At 40.1% G+C, this 17,860-nt stretch overlaps 1 protein-coding gene across 1 annotated transcript in view; it reads left to right on the forward strand.

Moving 5' to 3' along the window:
• cubn (cubilin (intrinsic factor-cobalamin receptor)) overlaps positions 1 to 17,860 on the forward strand; it is a 359,402-nt gene that overhangs the window by 32,956 nt on the left and 308,586 nt on the right. The window contains exons 10-14 of the mRNA XM_059971453.1: positions 1,449 to 1,573; positions 1,925 to 2,125; positions 3,830 to 4,099; positions 11,794 to 11,956; positions 16,856 to 17,046. Coding sequence (XP_059827436.1) covers positions 1,449 to 1,573; positions 1,925 to 2,125; positions 3,830 to 4,099; positions 11,794 to 11,956; positions 16,856 to 17,046 — 950 coding nt within the window. The remainder of the gene's footprint in view (positions 1 to 1,448; positions 1,574 to 1,924; positions 2,126 to 3,829; positions 4,100 to 11,793; positions 11,957 to 16,855; positions 17,047 to 17,860) is intronic.

Here is a 17,860-nt window from a genome sequence, read left to right on the forward strand (position 1 = left end):
AAGGCAAAGAAAGAGGATTTCAGGCTGTTTATTGTATACATTTCTCTGACATTCAATGTACCTATTGAAACTTATTGACAGGCACAGGAATGATAGAAAGATCAGAATCAGGTTTATTATCACCAGCATGTGACGTGAAATTTGTTAACTTAGCAGTTCAATGTAATACACATTATAACAGAGGAAAAAAATAATAAATTAGTAAGTAAATCAATTATAGTATACGTATATTGAATAGATTAAAAAATGTTCAAATACCAGAAAAGCTGTATATTAAAAAAAGTGAGGTAGTGTCCAAGGGTTCAATGTCCATTTAGGAATTGGATGGCAGAGGAGAAGAAGCTGTTCCTGAATCGCTGAGTGTGGACTTCAGGCTTCTGTACCTCGTACCTGATGGTAACAATGAGAAAAGGGCATGCACTGGGTGCTGGAGGTCCTTAATAGTGGACACTGCCTTTCTCAGACACCGCTCCCTGAAAGTGTCCTGGGTACTTTGTAGGCGACTACGCAAGATGGAGCTGACTAGATTTACAATCCTCTGCAGCTTCTTTCAGTCCTGTGCAGTAGCCATTCCCCCTATACAGATGCAGCCTGTCAGAATGCTCTCCACAGTACATCTATAGAAATTTATGAGTGTATTTGTTGACTTGACAAATCTCTTCAAACTCCTAATAGAAACATAGAAAATCTACAACACAATACAGGCCCTTCAGCCCACAATGCTATGTCAAACATGTATTTACTTTAGAAATTACCTAGAGTTACCTATTTTTCTGAGCTCCATGTACCCATCCAGGAGTCTCTTAAAAGACTCTATCATGTCCGCCTCCACCACTGTCACCAGCAGCTCATTCCACGCGCTCACCACTCATTGCATGAAAGACCTACCCCTGACATCTCCTCTGTACCTACTTCCAAGCACCTTAAAACTGGGCCCTCTTGTGTTAGCCATTTCAGCCTTGGGAAAAAGCCTCTGACTATCCACACGATCAATGCCTCTCGTCATCTTATATACATAATGAAGTATAGCTGCTGTCTTACCTTCTTTATAACTACATCAATATGTTGGGACCAGGTTAGATCCTCAGAGATCTTGACACCCAGGAACTTGAAGCTGTTCACTCTCTCCATTTCTGATCCCTTTATGAGGATTGGTATGTGTTCCTTCATCTTACCCTCCTGAAATCCACAATCAGCTTTTTCATGCCAGGTTGTTGCTACAGCACCACTCCACTAGGGAAGCATAATATTAATCTTGGAGCAGGCTAAAATATCACAATATTGTGGGTCAAATGGCTTGTACTGTGCTGTATTGTTCTGTGTTCTAATGTTTTATTCTATTGAAAAACAAAATTATCAAATGTTCAAACCATCCCTTACTATGTTAAGAACAGTTTCAAATTGAGAAAGAGTGCTGCCATTCCCTTGTTTGTTTTAATTACTCTCAGGTGCCATCTTTCCTAGTTGTACTTGTCCAGCTGATTATTTTGGAAATGGCTATGGAGTCAATGGCTGCATTCCTCTGATTGATCTTTGCCAACGCAGCAATCCATGTGTGAATGGGCAATGTTTTGTAAGTTCCAATGATGCACAAAGCTATTGTTTATCGATAATATCTTTAGCAAAGTTACAAAGAAGACTTGACTGGTTGATTTACATTTTTGAATGACACATGTATCTAATAAAATAGTAAAATATTTTCTTCGTGTATGTCATTGCCCAAAGAAAGTAATTTTTCTGACATTTTACATAAGGAAGAAATAGTATTATGTTTCCTCTTGTGAAGCTGTAACTTATCTAGAAGTGTCTGTAATATTGATTGCCAGTATCTTATCGTAAACATAGACAGAATATGAGGTGGGTGCAGCTATAGCACTTGGTTCATAGAAAACATTTCTTGGTACTAAACCTTTGCATTTTACAGGCCATATTTTCAAGTTACATATGCATTTGCCATCCAGGATGGACTGGCACCCATTGTAATCAGAACATTGATGAGTGTGCCAGTAACCCATGCAAGAATGGAGGAAACTGTACTGACGGCATCAATAGTTACTCTTGTACTTGCACACAAGACTGGACAGGACCAGAGTGCCAGCTGCCACAAGGTAAAATGATAAAAGTATGACTGTTAAATGAATGGAGGGAATACAGAATTAAAATTGTTACAACTACAGTGCAGGCAGACAATAAGGTACAAAGGCATAAAGTGGTAGGTTGTGAGGTTTAGTGTCCATCTTATTGTGCTGGGGACTGTGCAGAATCTTAAAACTGGATGATAGAAGCTGTCGTTAAGCCTGGTGGTACATGCTTACAGGTATTTGTATCCTCTGTCCAATGGGAGTGGGGAGAAGAGAGGTCCAATTTGCCCTCTTATGCAGACACTGAAGATCTGCTGAGCATAATTGTAGAGTAGCAAAGGAGGCCTATAATATTTGACCACTGTTTAACCTTTAATAATTTTTCTGCTATTATTACTATAAACATTTGTATATTAATATTCATTAATCTTGCTGCATACAATTCCTTACCATGCGTTTTTGACATTTTATGGGTGACAACTTCAAAGGTACTTCATTAGTTGTACAGAAATTAGACACCCTTAGATTATTAAAGTCAGTTTGTATTACATCTCTCTTATTTGCTATTTTTATTTGATTGAATCACTGTGAAATATTTCAGTGTTATATGTGGTGCATGATTGTACTTTAGAGTGAAAGCTTTTGTAAATGGTTTATCCCAGATTAATTTTGGTTTAATTAGGGCACATCAGGACCATTTGTCCCAATTAAGTGGCAGCCTCAGTTAGGCAAAGTTCCATGGAAATAATTAAAAAGGTTTAAAAAGGAAAAACTACTATTTAACTGAGTAACATATTATATATTTAAATTAAATACAGAACAAATTATAACATTACCTACACTACTACAGTACTATAAAACTGTATTAGTCTTTGATGATTGTTGATGGAAGAATTCATCCAGAGTACACTGTTGTGTTCCTTTGATTGACTGTAAATAAACAAAATCAGCAGAGACACTTCATACAGATAATGGATTGCCTTCATTCAATGCTTTCGACAGTTGCAACCTTCAAATCTTCATTTTCATTAGAACATTCAAGGTTATTGCCGATACCTTCAAATTCTTCATTGGTCCTAACTTGTTGAAGTAGTGAAATAGTTTCATTTTCACTCATAGCTGTTTCTGGCATCTCCAAGCCTGAATGTTTGAAACCGCAGTGAGCAAAACAGTTCTGAATTGTCCTCCTTATTTCTCCCTATCAGTGACTAAAATCACTGATTTTGAACAGAAACGCACATAACTGATGCTATTTTAAAACTGATCATTTGAAGCATGGTGTTGTGTCTAATGGCCACAAACGTGCACGTGACTGCAGTTATTAGAAACTGTTCACCAGACTCCCATCCTAATTAAGCTGTACAGTGTCCTAAAGAAATGAAGGGAATCCTGGCTATTTTCTCGATTAGTTTTTGTTCTTTAAGAATTGTCCCAAATAAGCGGCTGCCTTAATTAACTGATGACCCAATTAACCAGAATCCATTGTATTTTGGGGTCCGACTTACTCCACTAGAAGCTTCATGCGGTGGCAGGAAGACGTCCTGTGACTGCTGTGCCAGTGGGAGATGTACCAGGGATAAGACAACAAAATATCAATGAATGGTAACCCCTGGCTGATGATCCTGCAGCTGAGCTATGAGCACTGCTGGAGGTGTGGCAGGCAGCAAAGCCAAGCAAGAAACAACATTGTCCTGTAAATCGCATTGGTTTCTCATTAACAGACTGAAAACATTTTATAAAATATTAAAATAGTTAAAGATTTTTTTGCTTACGTTAAGCTCTCTGTTGTGGACCAAACTTTACAGATTGCATCTTTTACATCTTTTCTTTTTTTAGTCTGTAGCAGTCATCTCAATGAAACCTATGGTGTTATAAGTTCACCGGGTTATCCAGGCAACTACCCACCCTACACAGACTGCTATTGGACCATTTCAGCCAATCCCAACTTCCTGATTAATTTCGCTTTTGGACGCCTTCACATTGAACCCCATGAGAATTGCAGCTTTGACTACCTAGAGGTAAAACTTTCATCACATATTTTGCAATATTAAAATTGCACAGCCATTCCACAAATTTCACCAGGACATGTTAAAAATGCCTGGCCTAGTTTCCAGGATCAGTTTCTGAGGGGCAAATCTTTCACCTGGATCTCTTAGAACAATGGTAGTACAGGGAGAACTTGGTGTAATTTGAATATCAGTACTTCAAAGGACAAGAAAGTGTATCATTTTCTGGGGCAGGAAATAGAGATTTTCTGTTTAAAATTATGGCACCTCTCCCCCATAAATTTTGGATATAGATTCTGTCTCAACAGAGAAAATTTCTTTATACTTTGTGCTTTCCACTTGAAGTTAACATTGAGGTCATATTTCAAAGCACTCTTTGGGTTTAAGTTTATTGTAATCATATGGACACAGAGTATAACTGTTGTGAAAATTAATCTTCTTGCATCAACATTTTACATTATAAATGTGACAAACATAAGTTAACATAAACTTAAAATAACAAGTTATAAATAACTTGCACATGTGCAAAAATAAACACGATCCAATGGCAAGATTAGGGGAGAGAAGAAAAGAAATCTAGTCTAAGTTAGGGTTTCTCAGATTAGTTCAGGAATCTGATGGCAATGGCGAATAAGCTGTTGTTCAATTTGAGGTGTGTTTTTCTTTCTGACTTTTACCTCCTGCCTGAGGTTCTTGATGATGAGGTTCCTTTCTGAAACACAACTCATATAGATGCATGAGATGGAGTTACTGTTAGAATTAAAATTGAGTTGGTTTATTACCAATTACCAATACTGAGGTACAGGGAAAAGCATCTGTGTACTGTTCTGACAGATCAATTTATGACACAGTGCTTTGATATAGTACATGGTAGAACAAAAACAGAATGCAAAATAAAGTAAAAGCAACGGAGGAAATGTAGTACAAGTAGACAGTAATGTGCAAGTTTATAACAAGTAAAATTGGGAGGTCAAGAGTTCATTTTATTGTACTAGAAAACCATTCAATCATCTTACAACAAATTGGTAGAATCTGCCTTTGAGCCCAGTGGTATGTGCTATGAGGCTTTTCTATTATCAGCTCCATGGGAGAGGGGAGAAGAGTGAATGAGGTGGGTGCAGCCTTTGGTTATGCTGATTTCTTCATTGAGGTCATGAAAAGTATACAGTTCATGGAAGAGAGGCTGTGATGCAGACATATGCTGACCTCCTTCAAGTTATGTGCTCTCCCATTAACCGTATATACTTTGTGAGGTTACAACTGGAGGGCATCAATACATGTCACCCTGGTGAAATTTGGCTCCTACATATTCATTGTTTTTGCTGTAAAATACCAAGTTTGGCAATGTTTATTTGTATATTGTGTCACTTATTTATGAGTGAAGCAAGTGAGTAGAAGTCAATGATTTTGTATCTTTGCATATTATTTTGATGGCTTGTATATTATGCTTGCATATAATGTGAATTGCTATTATTTCTATGAACAAAGCATGTGAATGTCTTTGCACTTGTGTATTTAGTTAAACATACAGTATGTGTCAGTTACACAAATAGCTTTTAATTTGACAGTGTACTGCATCTGGTATGCCACATTATGAGGAAATGGTCAATTAATTGCCCTGGAAGTGTTTACATTGCAGGAACAGTCCACATGCATCACGTTGAATTTATGAATTTCCTGAAAAAAATAAGGCTCAACAATGCTGTGCAATAGACACTGAAAGGAAGCCTTCAGTTTTATAACTTACTGATTCATTGCTGCTGTTAAGAACAGCCTATTTTGAAGTCTCTTTATTATTCAGCTACTTTGCTGCTTTGTTGGCTTGCATTTTTTTGGCAGAATGTAAGCTACAGGCATTTCTTAAAGCTGCATTGAAACTACTCGTTCTGCTTGTTTTGCTGGAATTTGTCATTATATTCTACCCACTTGAGTTTTCATCTGGACACAGCTGTACATTTGCAGATCACCAATTACACTGGGCAATTGCGGTTGCTCTAAAGTTATTTATAAAGCTGTCATCTAGGGGCCTGAACTTGTCCAACGATACGGAGGAAATGGTTGTATCATTCAATTTTCAAGTGAACACTTGAGTACACAGTGAATTAGTTCTGTTCCTTGTGGAAGTACAGCTGTAGCCTGTTTTTGGCATGAGGCACATAATAGTTTTGAGAGCCTCTCATGTTAGGCCATTATAAGAAAATGCAATTGCTTCTTATTGATAAGGGCGGCATTACAGAATTCCAGGGTGAGTGCCTGAAATCAACATCTGATCTCCTTTGTAAAATTGGTTTATTCTGAATCTAATTAGTGCAGACTGGCTGCCTATAGGTAACAGACAACACGCTACGAAACTACATCAATGATCTTCAGATTTCACATTCGACAGTTAAATGCGGAGCGGTTAAGCATTAAGCGGTTAAGCTTTATGGGTCAAGGCTGAAAATGCAGCAGGAAAGATGGGGTTCAAACCAGGCTGAAGTGCAGAGGGATGAGGCATCCTCTGTCCACCATTTTGTTACCAAATGTACAGTCATTTGAAAATAAGATCGACAATCTCAGGGCAAGGCTGCTGTACCAGAGGCAGATGAGGCATATCGCAATAGTTTGTTCAATTGAGATTTGGTTAATGGTGAACACTCTGGACGTAGCAATCTGTCCTGAAGGTTTTATGATTTTCAGAAAGGAAAGGGGTGGTGGCATATGGATTTTAGTTAATTCTTATTGGTGCACGGACATTGAGGGTATGCCAACTTCTTGTTCCCCTGACTTAGAACGATTACGTGTAGACCATTCTATTTGCCTTGGGAGCTTTCATTCATGATCCTGACTGCAGTTTACATACCACCAGCGGCCGATTATAAGTAAGCAGTGACAAAACTGAGCAATGCTGTCTGTAAGCAAGAAACAGCCCAATCCGACTCATTTCAAGTTAACCAAGTCTGTTTGAAGAAAACCCTGCCCAATTATCACCAGCACATAACCTGTTGCACCAGAGGTCTCAACACATTAGATCACTGCTGCATTACGTTAAGGGCTGCCTATCATTGCTTCCTAAAACCATATTTTAGCAAATCTGATCATTTTGCTGTAATCCTACTACCTGCATACAGACAGAGCCTCCAGAAATCAAGTCAACTGAGAGAAGATTGTGGGAGTTTGAGGAACAGTTAGAAGATTGCCTTGAGTCAGTGGAATGAGCTATGTTTCAGAACTCATCTGAGGACCTGAATGACTACACCAGGGTTGTTACAGACTTCATTAAAGCAGCTGTGGGTGAGTGTGTCCATACAAAATCGTTCAGGGTTTTCCCCAATCAGAAGCCCTGGATGAACAATGAAATCCAGAACCTGCTGAGAACCAGATCAGGGGCATTCATGTATGGAGATCAAGAATGCTACAAGAGGTGCAGATATGATTTCTAGAAAGCTATCTCTCAGGTGAAGTGGAAATTCTGGACTAGACTGAAATCTACGAGGGATGCTCGACAGTTGTGGCAGGGTTCGGATGTCATAGCCTCCTACAAAGCTAAATCTTGCAACACAAGGAACAGCAGAGCTTCACTTCCAGATGAGCTTAATGCCATGTATGCTCGCTTTGACCACCAGAACAGGGAGGAACCATCACGCACCTTACCTTCATGGCTCCCCATGATCCTTTGGCCTCAGTATCTGAAGATGATGTGTGAAGAGAGATCAAAAGAGTGAATTCAAGGAAAACATCCCATTTGGACAGAGTACCCGGCCGAGTACTGTAGTCCTGTGATGGCCAACTAGCTGGTGTATTCAACCTCTTGCTCTAGCAGTCTGTGGTACACACCTGCTTCAAGCAGGCTTAAATCGTACCGATGACCAAGAAGAGAATGGTAACCTGTCTAAATGACTATTGCCTAGTGGCATTTACTTACATCCACAGTGATGAAGTGTTTTGAGAGGCTGGTTTTGAAGCATATCAGCTCTTGTTTGAATGGTGACTTGGATCTGCTCCAATTCACCTACTGAAGCAATAGGTCTACAGCAGCTGCTACCTCGTTGGCTCTTGACATAACTCGAAAACTTCTACACAGCAAAGATGTATACATCAGGATGCTCTTTTTCCATTACAGGAATTCATTTAAGATCATTGTAAAAACTAATCAGTAAACTCCCCAAGACCTGGGCCTCAATACCCCCTTGTGTAATTGCATCCTGGATTTCCTCACTTGCAGACCCCAGTCAGTTCAGATTGGCAAAGCATCTCCTCCACAATCTCCATCAGCACAGGAGTACCACAGGGATGTGTACTTACCCTCTTCGCTGTACACCTATGACTGTGTGGCTAAGTACAGCTCCATCACAGAATACAAATTTCATGATGACACTACTGTTGTGGGCTGGATCAAAGGGGGTAATGAATCAGCATACAGGATGAAGATTGAAAACTTGGCTCAGTGATGTATAAGATCAACCTCTCACTCAAAGTAAATAAGACCAAGGAACTGATTGTAGACTTCAGGGGAGGGAAACCAGAGATCTGTGAGCCAGTAATCATCAGAGGACCAGAAGTGGAGAAGGTCCTCAAAGATCCTCACCACCCAGGCCATCAGATAAAAGGTACAGGAGCTTCAGGATTCACACTACCAAGTTCAAGAACAGTTACTACCCCTCAACCATCAGGCTCTTGAACAAAAGGGGATAGCTACACTCATTTGAGGGCTCTGTTATATTGTTATTTCATGCTCATTATTTATTGTTATTTATTTATGTCTGCATCTGCACAGTTTGCTTACAGTTAGCAGTTCCCGGTGTTTATGGTTTACAGTTACTGTTCTATAGATTTGCTAATTATACCCACAGAAAAAGAATTTCAAGGTTGTGTGTGGTGACATATATGTACTTTGATAATAAATTTTACTTTGAACTTTGGAGGTTAGAATTTTATTTCTATTTGACCAGTGACTCCTTAAAACTGTAGGCTAAGCTTGTGAGTTCAGACCTCGGCATAGTTAAGTGATTTTTCTGACTTTACTGCACTATCAGTGAGAATAGTGGACAAACAACCTTTATAAATTCACAAGTGACCTAATTTATGTACAGTCTCCAACAACATGCCTGCACTCTGATGAAATAAGTGCTGAATTGCAAACAGTCCAGTCCTCTATCAAATTTTACTTAGATGAAAGCCAAGACTCACTATTTACTGTCCATTTGGTAAAATCATTGAAACTCACAAAATTCTGATGGAACACATAAGGATAAATGTAGTCTTGGTATTTCCCTGGGCTGGTGTGTCTGGAGCCAGAGTCACAAGGACAGTCATTTAAAACAGTGATGAAAAGAAATTACTATACTCAGAGTATTGAATCTATGAAATTCTGTACCCAAAGAACCATAAAACTTTACTGCACACAATCAGGCCCTTCAGCCCATTTAGTTCATGCCAAATTATTAATCTGCTGAGTTCCATTGACGAGCACCCAGGCCATCGACCTCCATACCCCTTCCATTCATGCATCTATACAAACTTCTTTCAAAAATTGAAATCAGATCCCCATCTATTACTTCCGCTGGCAACTCGTTCTACATTCTCAACACCATCTGAATGAAGAAGTTACCCCTCATGTTTCCATTAAACATTTCACATTTCACTTTTAACCCATGACCTCTAGTTCTAACCTAGTGGAAGAAATGTGCTTGCATTTACCCTATTTATACTACTCATAATTTTGTATACTTCTATCAAATCTCCCCTCATTCTCCTACACTCTAGGGAATAAAGTCCTAATCATTTCAACCTCTCCCTGTAACACAGATTATCAAGTCCTGGCAACATTCTTGTAAATATTCTCTGCACTTGTTCAATATTATTGACATATTTCCTGTAGGTAGGTGGCCAAAACTACACATGATACAACTTCAACATAACATTCCAACTCCTGTACTCAGTACTTTGATCTATGTAAGCTAATTTGCCAAAAGCTTTCTTTACAACCCTATCTACCTGTGATGCCATTTTCAAGGAATTATGGATCTGTATTCCTAGATTTCTTTGTTCTATTACCCTCCTTCGTGCCCGAGCTAAGGGTACAAAAGGGGATAGCTTTTGAATCCAGATTCAAAACCAACTCTGCCAACTTTAAGTGACCGCGACCAACCCCACCCCGCCTGTTTGTGAAGCCCTCACCTGCGATTTTCCCATCGGCGGTTCCTTGAGGTGCGGGAGGTGGTGGGCTCGCCCCGGGATTCCTCACCCCTTCTGACCAGCTGGAGAGGTTCAGCGGCTCTTCCCAGTGCTGACTCCTGTGGGGGTTGGCACCATTCACCTTGCCGGGTGATCCCTGTGCTGGTGGGAAGACTGCACCCAGTGGGGTCCGGCCCACCACTGCATTCATGATTCGAGGCACTCTGCAGTCTGCAAGGAGAAGGGCAATGAATCCAGATTCAAAAGCTGGTCCAGATTCTGCTGCAAGCTTTGATAGTCTCCCCTGTTGTCTACTACACCCCCAATCTTGGTGCCATCCACAAATTTGCTGATCCAGATTGCCACATTATTATCCAGATCGTTGATATAGTTGACAAAGAACAAAACACCACTAGTCGCAGGCCACCAGTCAGGAGGCAATTATTTAGTATCACTCTCTGGCTTCTCCTACGAAGCCATTGTCTGACCCAACTTACTACATCATCTTGAATGCTAAGCGACTAAACCTTCTTGACCAACCTACCATGTGGGACCTTGTCCAAGGCCTTGCTAAAGTGCACTTAGACAACATCCACTGCCTTGCCTTTATCAACTTTCTTTGTAACTTCCTGGAAAGAGCTGTAGAAGTCAATAGACAATAGACAGTAGGTGCAGGAGTATGCCGTTCGGCCCTTCTAGCCAGCACCACCATTCACTGTGATCATGGCTGATCATACACAATCAGTACCCCGTTCCTGCCCTCTCCCCATATCCCTTGACCGTTACTGAACATATGCAAAACAGTGACTGATAAATGAAAGTGAAGCAAACAATATGGAATGAGATGCATCTCCTTCTCTCTTTCTTACTTACAAATGGTACAGAAAGAGGCCATTCAGTCCATTAGGTCGGTGCTACCTGAAAGAAGATGAATTCCATCAGATTTATAGTCTTTCATCCCGTACACGCTAATGTTTCTTTCTTCTGCCATCAACTCCCTTTTACTTATTTTATCACTTAACGTACAATAAAAGGTAATCAATTAATTTTAACTCTTCAAGCAAAGATTGTTTTAGGACATAGGTGGAAACCAGAGCATCTGATAGAAACCTATAAGATCACAGGGACAATATGCAAACTGTACACAGACAGCACCCAAGATTAGGATCAAATCTGTGTCCCTGGAGCTTGTACAACAGCAGCATTAACCATGTGCACCTCATAACAAACTCTCCAGAGTTCAGCAAATTCATTGAAATGACATATTAAATTAAGCCAAATATCTACACGTCCAGTTATTTCACAACCTGCTCCATATGCATGTGTGCGTGTTTGTGTGCACGCATGTTAGTGGATATATGTGTACCTATACGTTAGAAATTTATCCTGGTCCTTAACCTGGTAATGTATATGCAGCTCATTCTATTTTATTTAGCATTTAGTATAACATGTTCAATATTTTCTCATACTGAGTATTTTTGCATTTGGTTCTCTGCACTTACTATATGCATAATAAAGTGCAGTTTTTAATTCTCTTTTGTTATGTGTAGATTAGAGATGGATTGCTGGACCAGGATCCCATCCTTCACAAATACTGTGGCAATGAAAACCCTCCCCCTCTCCTGACATCTGGCCCTGCTGCATGGATTCATTTCCACAGTGACAAAAGTAACAGTGGACAAGGGTTTTATGTCACATACATTACATTACCTGGTAAATATTTGTGTGTTATCCCTCATATCTTATTTGGGTTATAAAACAATTTCAAATTTGAATATTGTCCTGTTTACATGTAGAAAAACCGTTATGTTTTGTATGTGTCACTGGCTAAAGATTTTTTTTATTGTCCATCTCTAGCTATTCTTGAGTTGTTGCAATCTGTGTGTTAAAGGTACTCACAGAGTGTTGCTAAGCAGATAATTCAGGACTTCATTCCAGTAACTATGGAAGGACGATAATGTGTTTCCAACACAGACTTGGAGGAGAATTTGCAGCTGGTGATTTTCTGATGCATCTGATATGCTTGGAGACACAAGAGACTGAGATGCTGGAATTTGGATCAAAAGTACACTGCTGAAAGAACTCTGTGGGTTGAACACAATCTGAGGGGGAAAAGGAATTGCCACTTTTTTGTATTGAAACCATGCACAAGGATGGTATTCTTGTAGGCTCCTGACCTGAAGTGTTCCATCTCCTCACAGATGGTGCTCAACCTGCTGAGTTCCTCCAGCATGTTGTTTCTTGTATCTGATCTGCTGGATCTTCCAAGCAGTAGAAAGTCCAAGTTTGGGAGGTACCATTAAAGAAGCTGTGTATTTTGGAGAGTGAAGGCATTCAATGCAACCAAAGGGCATCATTTGGTGAGACAGAGTGTTTCAGGTTTAAGCAACAAACCATCTGCTGGAAGAACTCAATGGCTTGAGTGGCATTTAAGGAAGGAAAGGAATTTTCAATATTTCACTTTGAAACCCTGAATCAGAACTTATTTCTTGCCCCTCACAGATGCTGCTCAATCCACTGAATTCAACTGGCAGATTGTTTAATGTTCCATGTTCCACCATATGTCATCTCTTGTGTCTCCAAACAGACTGCTTTGATGTGGATGGTTTCAAGATTGTTTACTGTTGACCTGCAGCCCAGCAGGCCACTTGAATTCAGGACATTCACTAACCACAAACTATTCAAAACTGACCCATCATCAACTTAAGGGTTGTCATTAATTGTGTTCCCCAGAAATTTGGTTATATAAGCTTCAGTAAGGAAATTCATCTTCATGAAGAACAGCCCCATTTGTTCCTCATTGTCTTGCAGCAAACCCATTTAGCATTCCCACTGGAATGAGTGTCCATCTCATCCAACTCACTCCTCCCAGTACTGACTGTGAGTTTTACCAGTGGTTATCTCTCACCTGACATCGGTGATGGGGAAAGTGCTAGAGTCGGTTATCAAAGATGTGATAACAGCACATTTGGAAAGCGGTGAAATCATCGGACAAAGTCAGCATGGATTTGTGAAAGGAAAATCATGTCTGACAAATCTTATAGAATTTTTTGAGGAGGTAACTAGTAAAGTGGATAGGGGAGAGCCAGTGGATGTGGTATATTTGGATTTTCAAAAGGCTTTTGACAAGGTCCCACACAGGAGATTAGTGGGCAAACTTAAAGCACACAGTATTGGGGGTATGGTATTGATGTGGATAGAGAATTGGTTGGCAGACAGGAAACAAAGAGTGGGAATAAATGGGACCTTTTCAGAATGACAGACAGTGACTAGTGGGGTACCACAAGGCTCAGTGCTGGGACCCCAGTTGTTTACAATATATATTAATGATTTAGACGAGGGAATTAAATGCAGCATTTCCAAGTTTGCGGATGACACAAAGCTGGGTGGCAGTGTTAGCTGGGAGGAGGATGCTAAGAAGATACAGGGTAACTTGGTTAGGTTAGGTGAGTGGGCAAATTCATGGCAGATGCAATTTAATGTGAATAAATGTGAGGTTATCCACTTTTGTGGCAAGAACAGGAAAACAGATTATTATCTGAATGGTGGACGATTAGGAAAAGGGGAGGTGCAACGAGACCTGGGTGTCATTGTACACCAGTTATTGAAAGTGGGCATGCAGGTACAGCAGGCGGTGAAAAAGGCGAATGGTATGTTGGCATTCATAGCAAGAGGATTCAAGCACAGGAGCAGGGAGGTTCTACTGCAGTTGTACAAGGCCTTGGTGAGACCACGGCTGGAGTATTGTGTGCAGTTTTGGTCCCCTAATCTGAGGAAAGACATTCTTGCCACAGAGGGAGTACTGAGAAGGTTCACCAGATTGATTCCTGGGATGGCAGGACTTTCATATGAAGAAAGACTGGATTGACTGGGCTTATACTCGCTAGAATTTAGAAGATTGGGGGGGGATCTTATTGAAATGTATAAAATTCTAAAGGGATTGGACAGGCTAGATACAGGAAGATTGTTTCCGATGTTGGGGAAGTCCAGAACGAGGGGTCACAGTTTAAGGATAAAGAGGAAGCCTTTTAGGACTGAGATGAGGAGAAACTTCTTCACACACAGAGTGGTGAATCTGTGGAATTCTCTGCCACAGGAAACAGTTGAGGCCAGTTCATTGGATATATTAAAGAAGGAGTTAGATATAACCCTTGTGGCTAAAGGGATCAGGGGGTATGGAGAGAAGGCAGGTACAGGGTTCTGAGTTGGATGATCAGCCATGATCATACTGAATGGCAGTGCAGGCTCGAAGGGCCGAATGGCCTACTCCTGCACCTATTTTCTATGTTTCTATGCATCTTCTTCCAAACATTATGTTCACTTGTGGGAAATGCCCTATACATCTGACATTATTTTAACTGATTGTGTAGAAATCAGAATCTTCTGGGAAATGTGAAAGGTGAATGCTCACCCATACATTCTACTAACTATCCTGTCCAAGCTATTGCAGGCATGTAGCCCACATTAGCATGACAACCTACAGTCTGGCCTATTTTCCTTTTTGAACATCTCACTTTGTTCACCTTGTTCCATTTTCTGACCATTAATTTAAAATTAACTTTCTTTAGTATCTACTCTTCACTGCTTTCCTCACTCAGACTTGTACTGTGCAGCTGTGCTACTTTAATCTTGATTGATGTTGCTCTCTGGGTTCCTGTTCTGCTTTAGACTCACTCTCCATGTTAGTTCCCAACCCAAATTCTCTGTTACTTTATGGTTTGGCACTCTCAGTTTCCCTTACTTCTTCAGTTATCTCATTCACAAATAGTGTGACATGTGTCCAAATGGTTAAGGCGTCAATCTAGTGACCTGAAGGTTGCTAGTCCGAGCCTTAGCTGAGGTTGTGTTCTTGAGCAAGGCACTTAACCACACATTGCTCTGCGATGACACCAGTGCCAAGCTGTATGGGTCCTAATGCCCTTCCCTTGGACAACATCGGTGGTGTGGAGAGGGGAGACTTGCAGCATGGGCAACTGCAGGTCTTCCATGTAACCTAGCCCAGGCCTCAGTCATCATCGAAACTTGATGGACAGCCGAAGAAGACATTCACAGATAGCACCATTTCTTAACATTTCCTTGCATATTATACCCCCAGCTTATTCTGTTCTTTCTTCATCCCTTTCCCACTTTGATCTTTGATGACTGGCACTGTTCCAGTGAAATACAACATAACCTTGAGGGGCGGTTTCTTTTTAGTTTACTGTTTGCAGGACTCAATAATGAATTCCACAGTTTTAGATCAACCAATCTTTCCTATTTGTGTCAGAATTAGCTTGCTCTGATGAAAAGTCAACCTGAAGCATTAACTCAAGTTTTTGTCTTTCCATTGATACTACCTGATATGCTGGGTATACCCAGCATTCTTTTTTACTTCTGATTTTCCAGTGGTTGCAGCCTTTTGTATTTTACAGCTTTAACATTTCTTCTCCGCTCATTTTCTTTTACTTATATTCCATTCAGACACATAAGCTGGAAATAAAAGAACGTTCACCACGTTCTCTTAGTTAGTATTAGCATCTTTAATGTTATTCAGTCTCTTTTGTTTTTCACCCTTTCACAGACATTCCCTTTGTATCCACCACCCCTTCCTTATCCCTGTAATTCCTGTTCAATTTCTAACCTTTTCTAGCTCTGGTGAACAATAATCAACCTGAGGGTGTCTCCCTATTTACAAAGCCTGAATTGCTAAGTGTTCCTGGCAATTCCTGTTTTATAACTAACTTATCCATTTCAATGTCAGAACTGGCAGGGTCACACACCATTTCTATTTGCAAAAACACCTCACTTTCCAAAGGTCATCCAGGATAGTTCTTGGCTTCTATTCCCTTTTGTAACCTTACAACCTCCCTTCTCTCCACTTTCACCTCCAGTACGAAGTACACTTCTTACTTCTAACTGGAGGTGAAACTGGAGAGATGGTAGCACAGTTTGGAGTTCAAAGTCTTCCAGTCCAGTGCTTCTGCTGCTTCCTCCATTGTCCTAGCCCAGAGAGAGAAACTTCTAAGGGTTACAAATTTGGCATCCATCTTGAAAGAATAGCACTGCAGGCTCTCCAAAGGAAATTCATTAGGTAATGTCCTTGGCTAGGAATGCTGTCCTATCAAGTGAAGCTAGACAGTTTGTGTTTGTATTCCTCAGTGTTCAGAAGAATGTTAGATTACTTGTATTCAAATGTGTAAATTCTTAAGGGAACTTCACTGAGTAGATGTTGAGATGTTTCCACAATGAGGAAGTCACAAACAAGGGGACATAGCTATAAGATAAGGGACTGAGGGACTGGTCATTTAAAACTGAGATGAATAGAAGTCTCTTTTCTCAGAAAATTTTAGATCTTTGTGATTGTCTGCCTTAGAAGCTAGATTTTTATTTAAGGTGGGGGTAGATAAGCATTTGTAAAATTGAAGAATTGAGATTTATGGAAAACTGGCAAAGAAGTTGGGAACAGCGTAATTATCCATGAGGATATTGAACGGTGGGAAGGCTTGAAGGGCCTTGTTACCTACTCCTGCTGCTACTTTCTTGTGTTTTATGTTCCTGTGTTGCTCCTATTCTACTTGTTCTTCTTCTCTTTAGCTTCATTTTGCTAATTTTGTCATTTTTCTTAATGAATAGCTGAACCTGACTGCGGAGGAACATATGGAGATAGTGAAGGAATTCTTACCTCTCCCAATTGGCCTCGTCCATATCCTAGCAGCAGACAGTGCATCTATGTTATAGAACAGCCCATAGGAGAGCGCATTCTTCTTCAATTCACACATATGGATTTGGAATTCCATGTCAACTGTTCCTTGGACTATATAGAGGTAAATTATCCTTTATTATTAAGTATGCTCACATGAACACATGGATCAGTTTGAAAGCAAATTACTCATATTTGCTGGAACAGTGGTTTTAAAATACAAAATCGCTGCATTCTATTTGGCACATGTTATATTTTTATTTAGTAAGTATTCAATGAATTCACTGTTACTGATCAGAGGAAAAGTATTGATATGGGAAACATTTTTTAACTTTATCATATTAACTTCTAACAAAAGAAAGCAATGGGTGTAACCAAATTAAGTAGTGTGGTATTAGAAGGTTATAATGGCAGGGTATATTGATTCAATCTTTATACTCTTTGCATCTGGTACTAATAGTTTACCTTACCCAGAGGAATAGTGCTGAAGTTTTCAGTGAATTAGGGTGGTGAAGTACATAGGGAATGGGTAGAGCTTTGTCACGAAATATGCAGATGTATCTGTGTGGGAGATTTCCTGGAGAGAATATGAAATATCACAGCTGCTTGTGTTTTTACATTTTAATAATGTGTTTGCTAGACATCGATCTAGTTGACAGGATGAAGAATAACTTGCTTCCATTCCAATTCAATAGTCTCTGAGGTAGCTGATGAAGCATACGTGGAATTTGCAAACTCTGCTGCAACTGGGTAGATGTTTGCTGTTTGATGGTGGAGCTGCATGGGTTCTGCAGGAAATTATGCACTCTTTCATCTGTTTGTAAGAGACCTTTGTGTGCTGCAATCATGAAGAGTAGAGGTGCTCAGGGCAATTCAAGATGCTTGATTTCCATTTTGCACAGACACAAGGCAGGACTGCCCATGGGGAGATGTTACAT

The sequence above is a fragment of the Hypanus sabinus genome, chromosome 6 (genome assembly GCF_030144855.1).
Source record: "Hypanus sabinus isolate sHypSab1 chromosome 6, sHypSab1.hap1, whole genome shotgun sequence".
Lineage (NCBI taxonomy): Eukaryota > Metazoa > Chordata > Chondrichthyes > Myliobatiformes > Dasyatidae > Hypanus > Hypanus sabinus.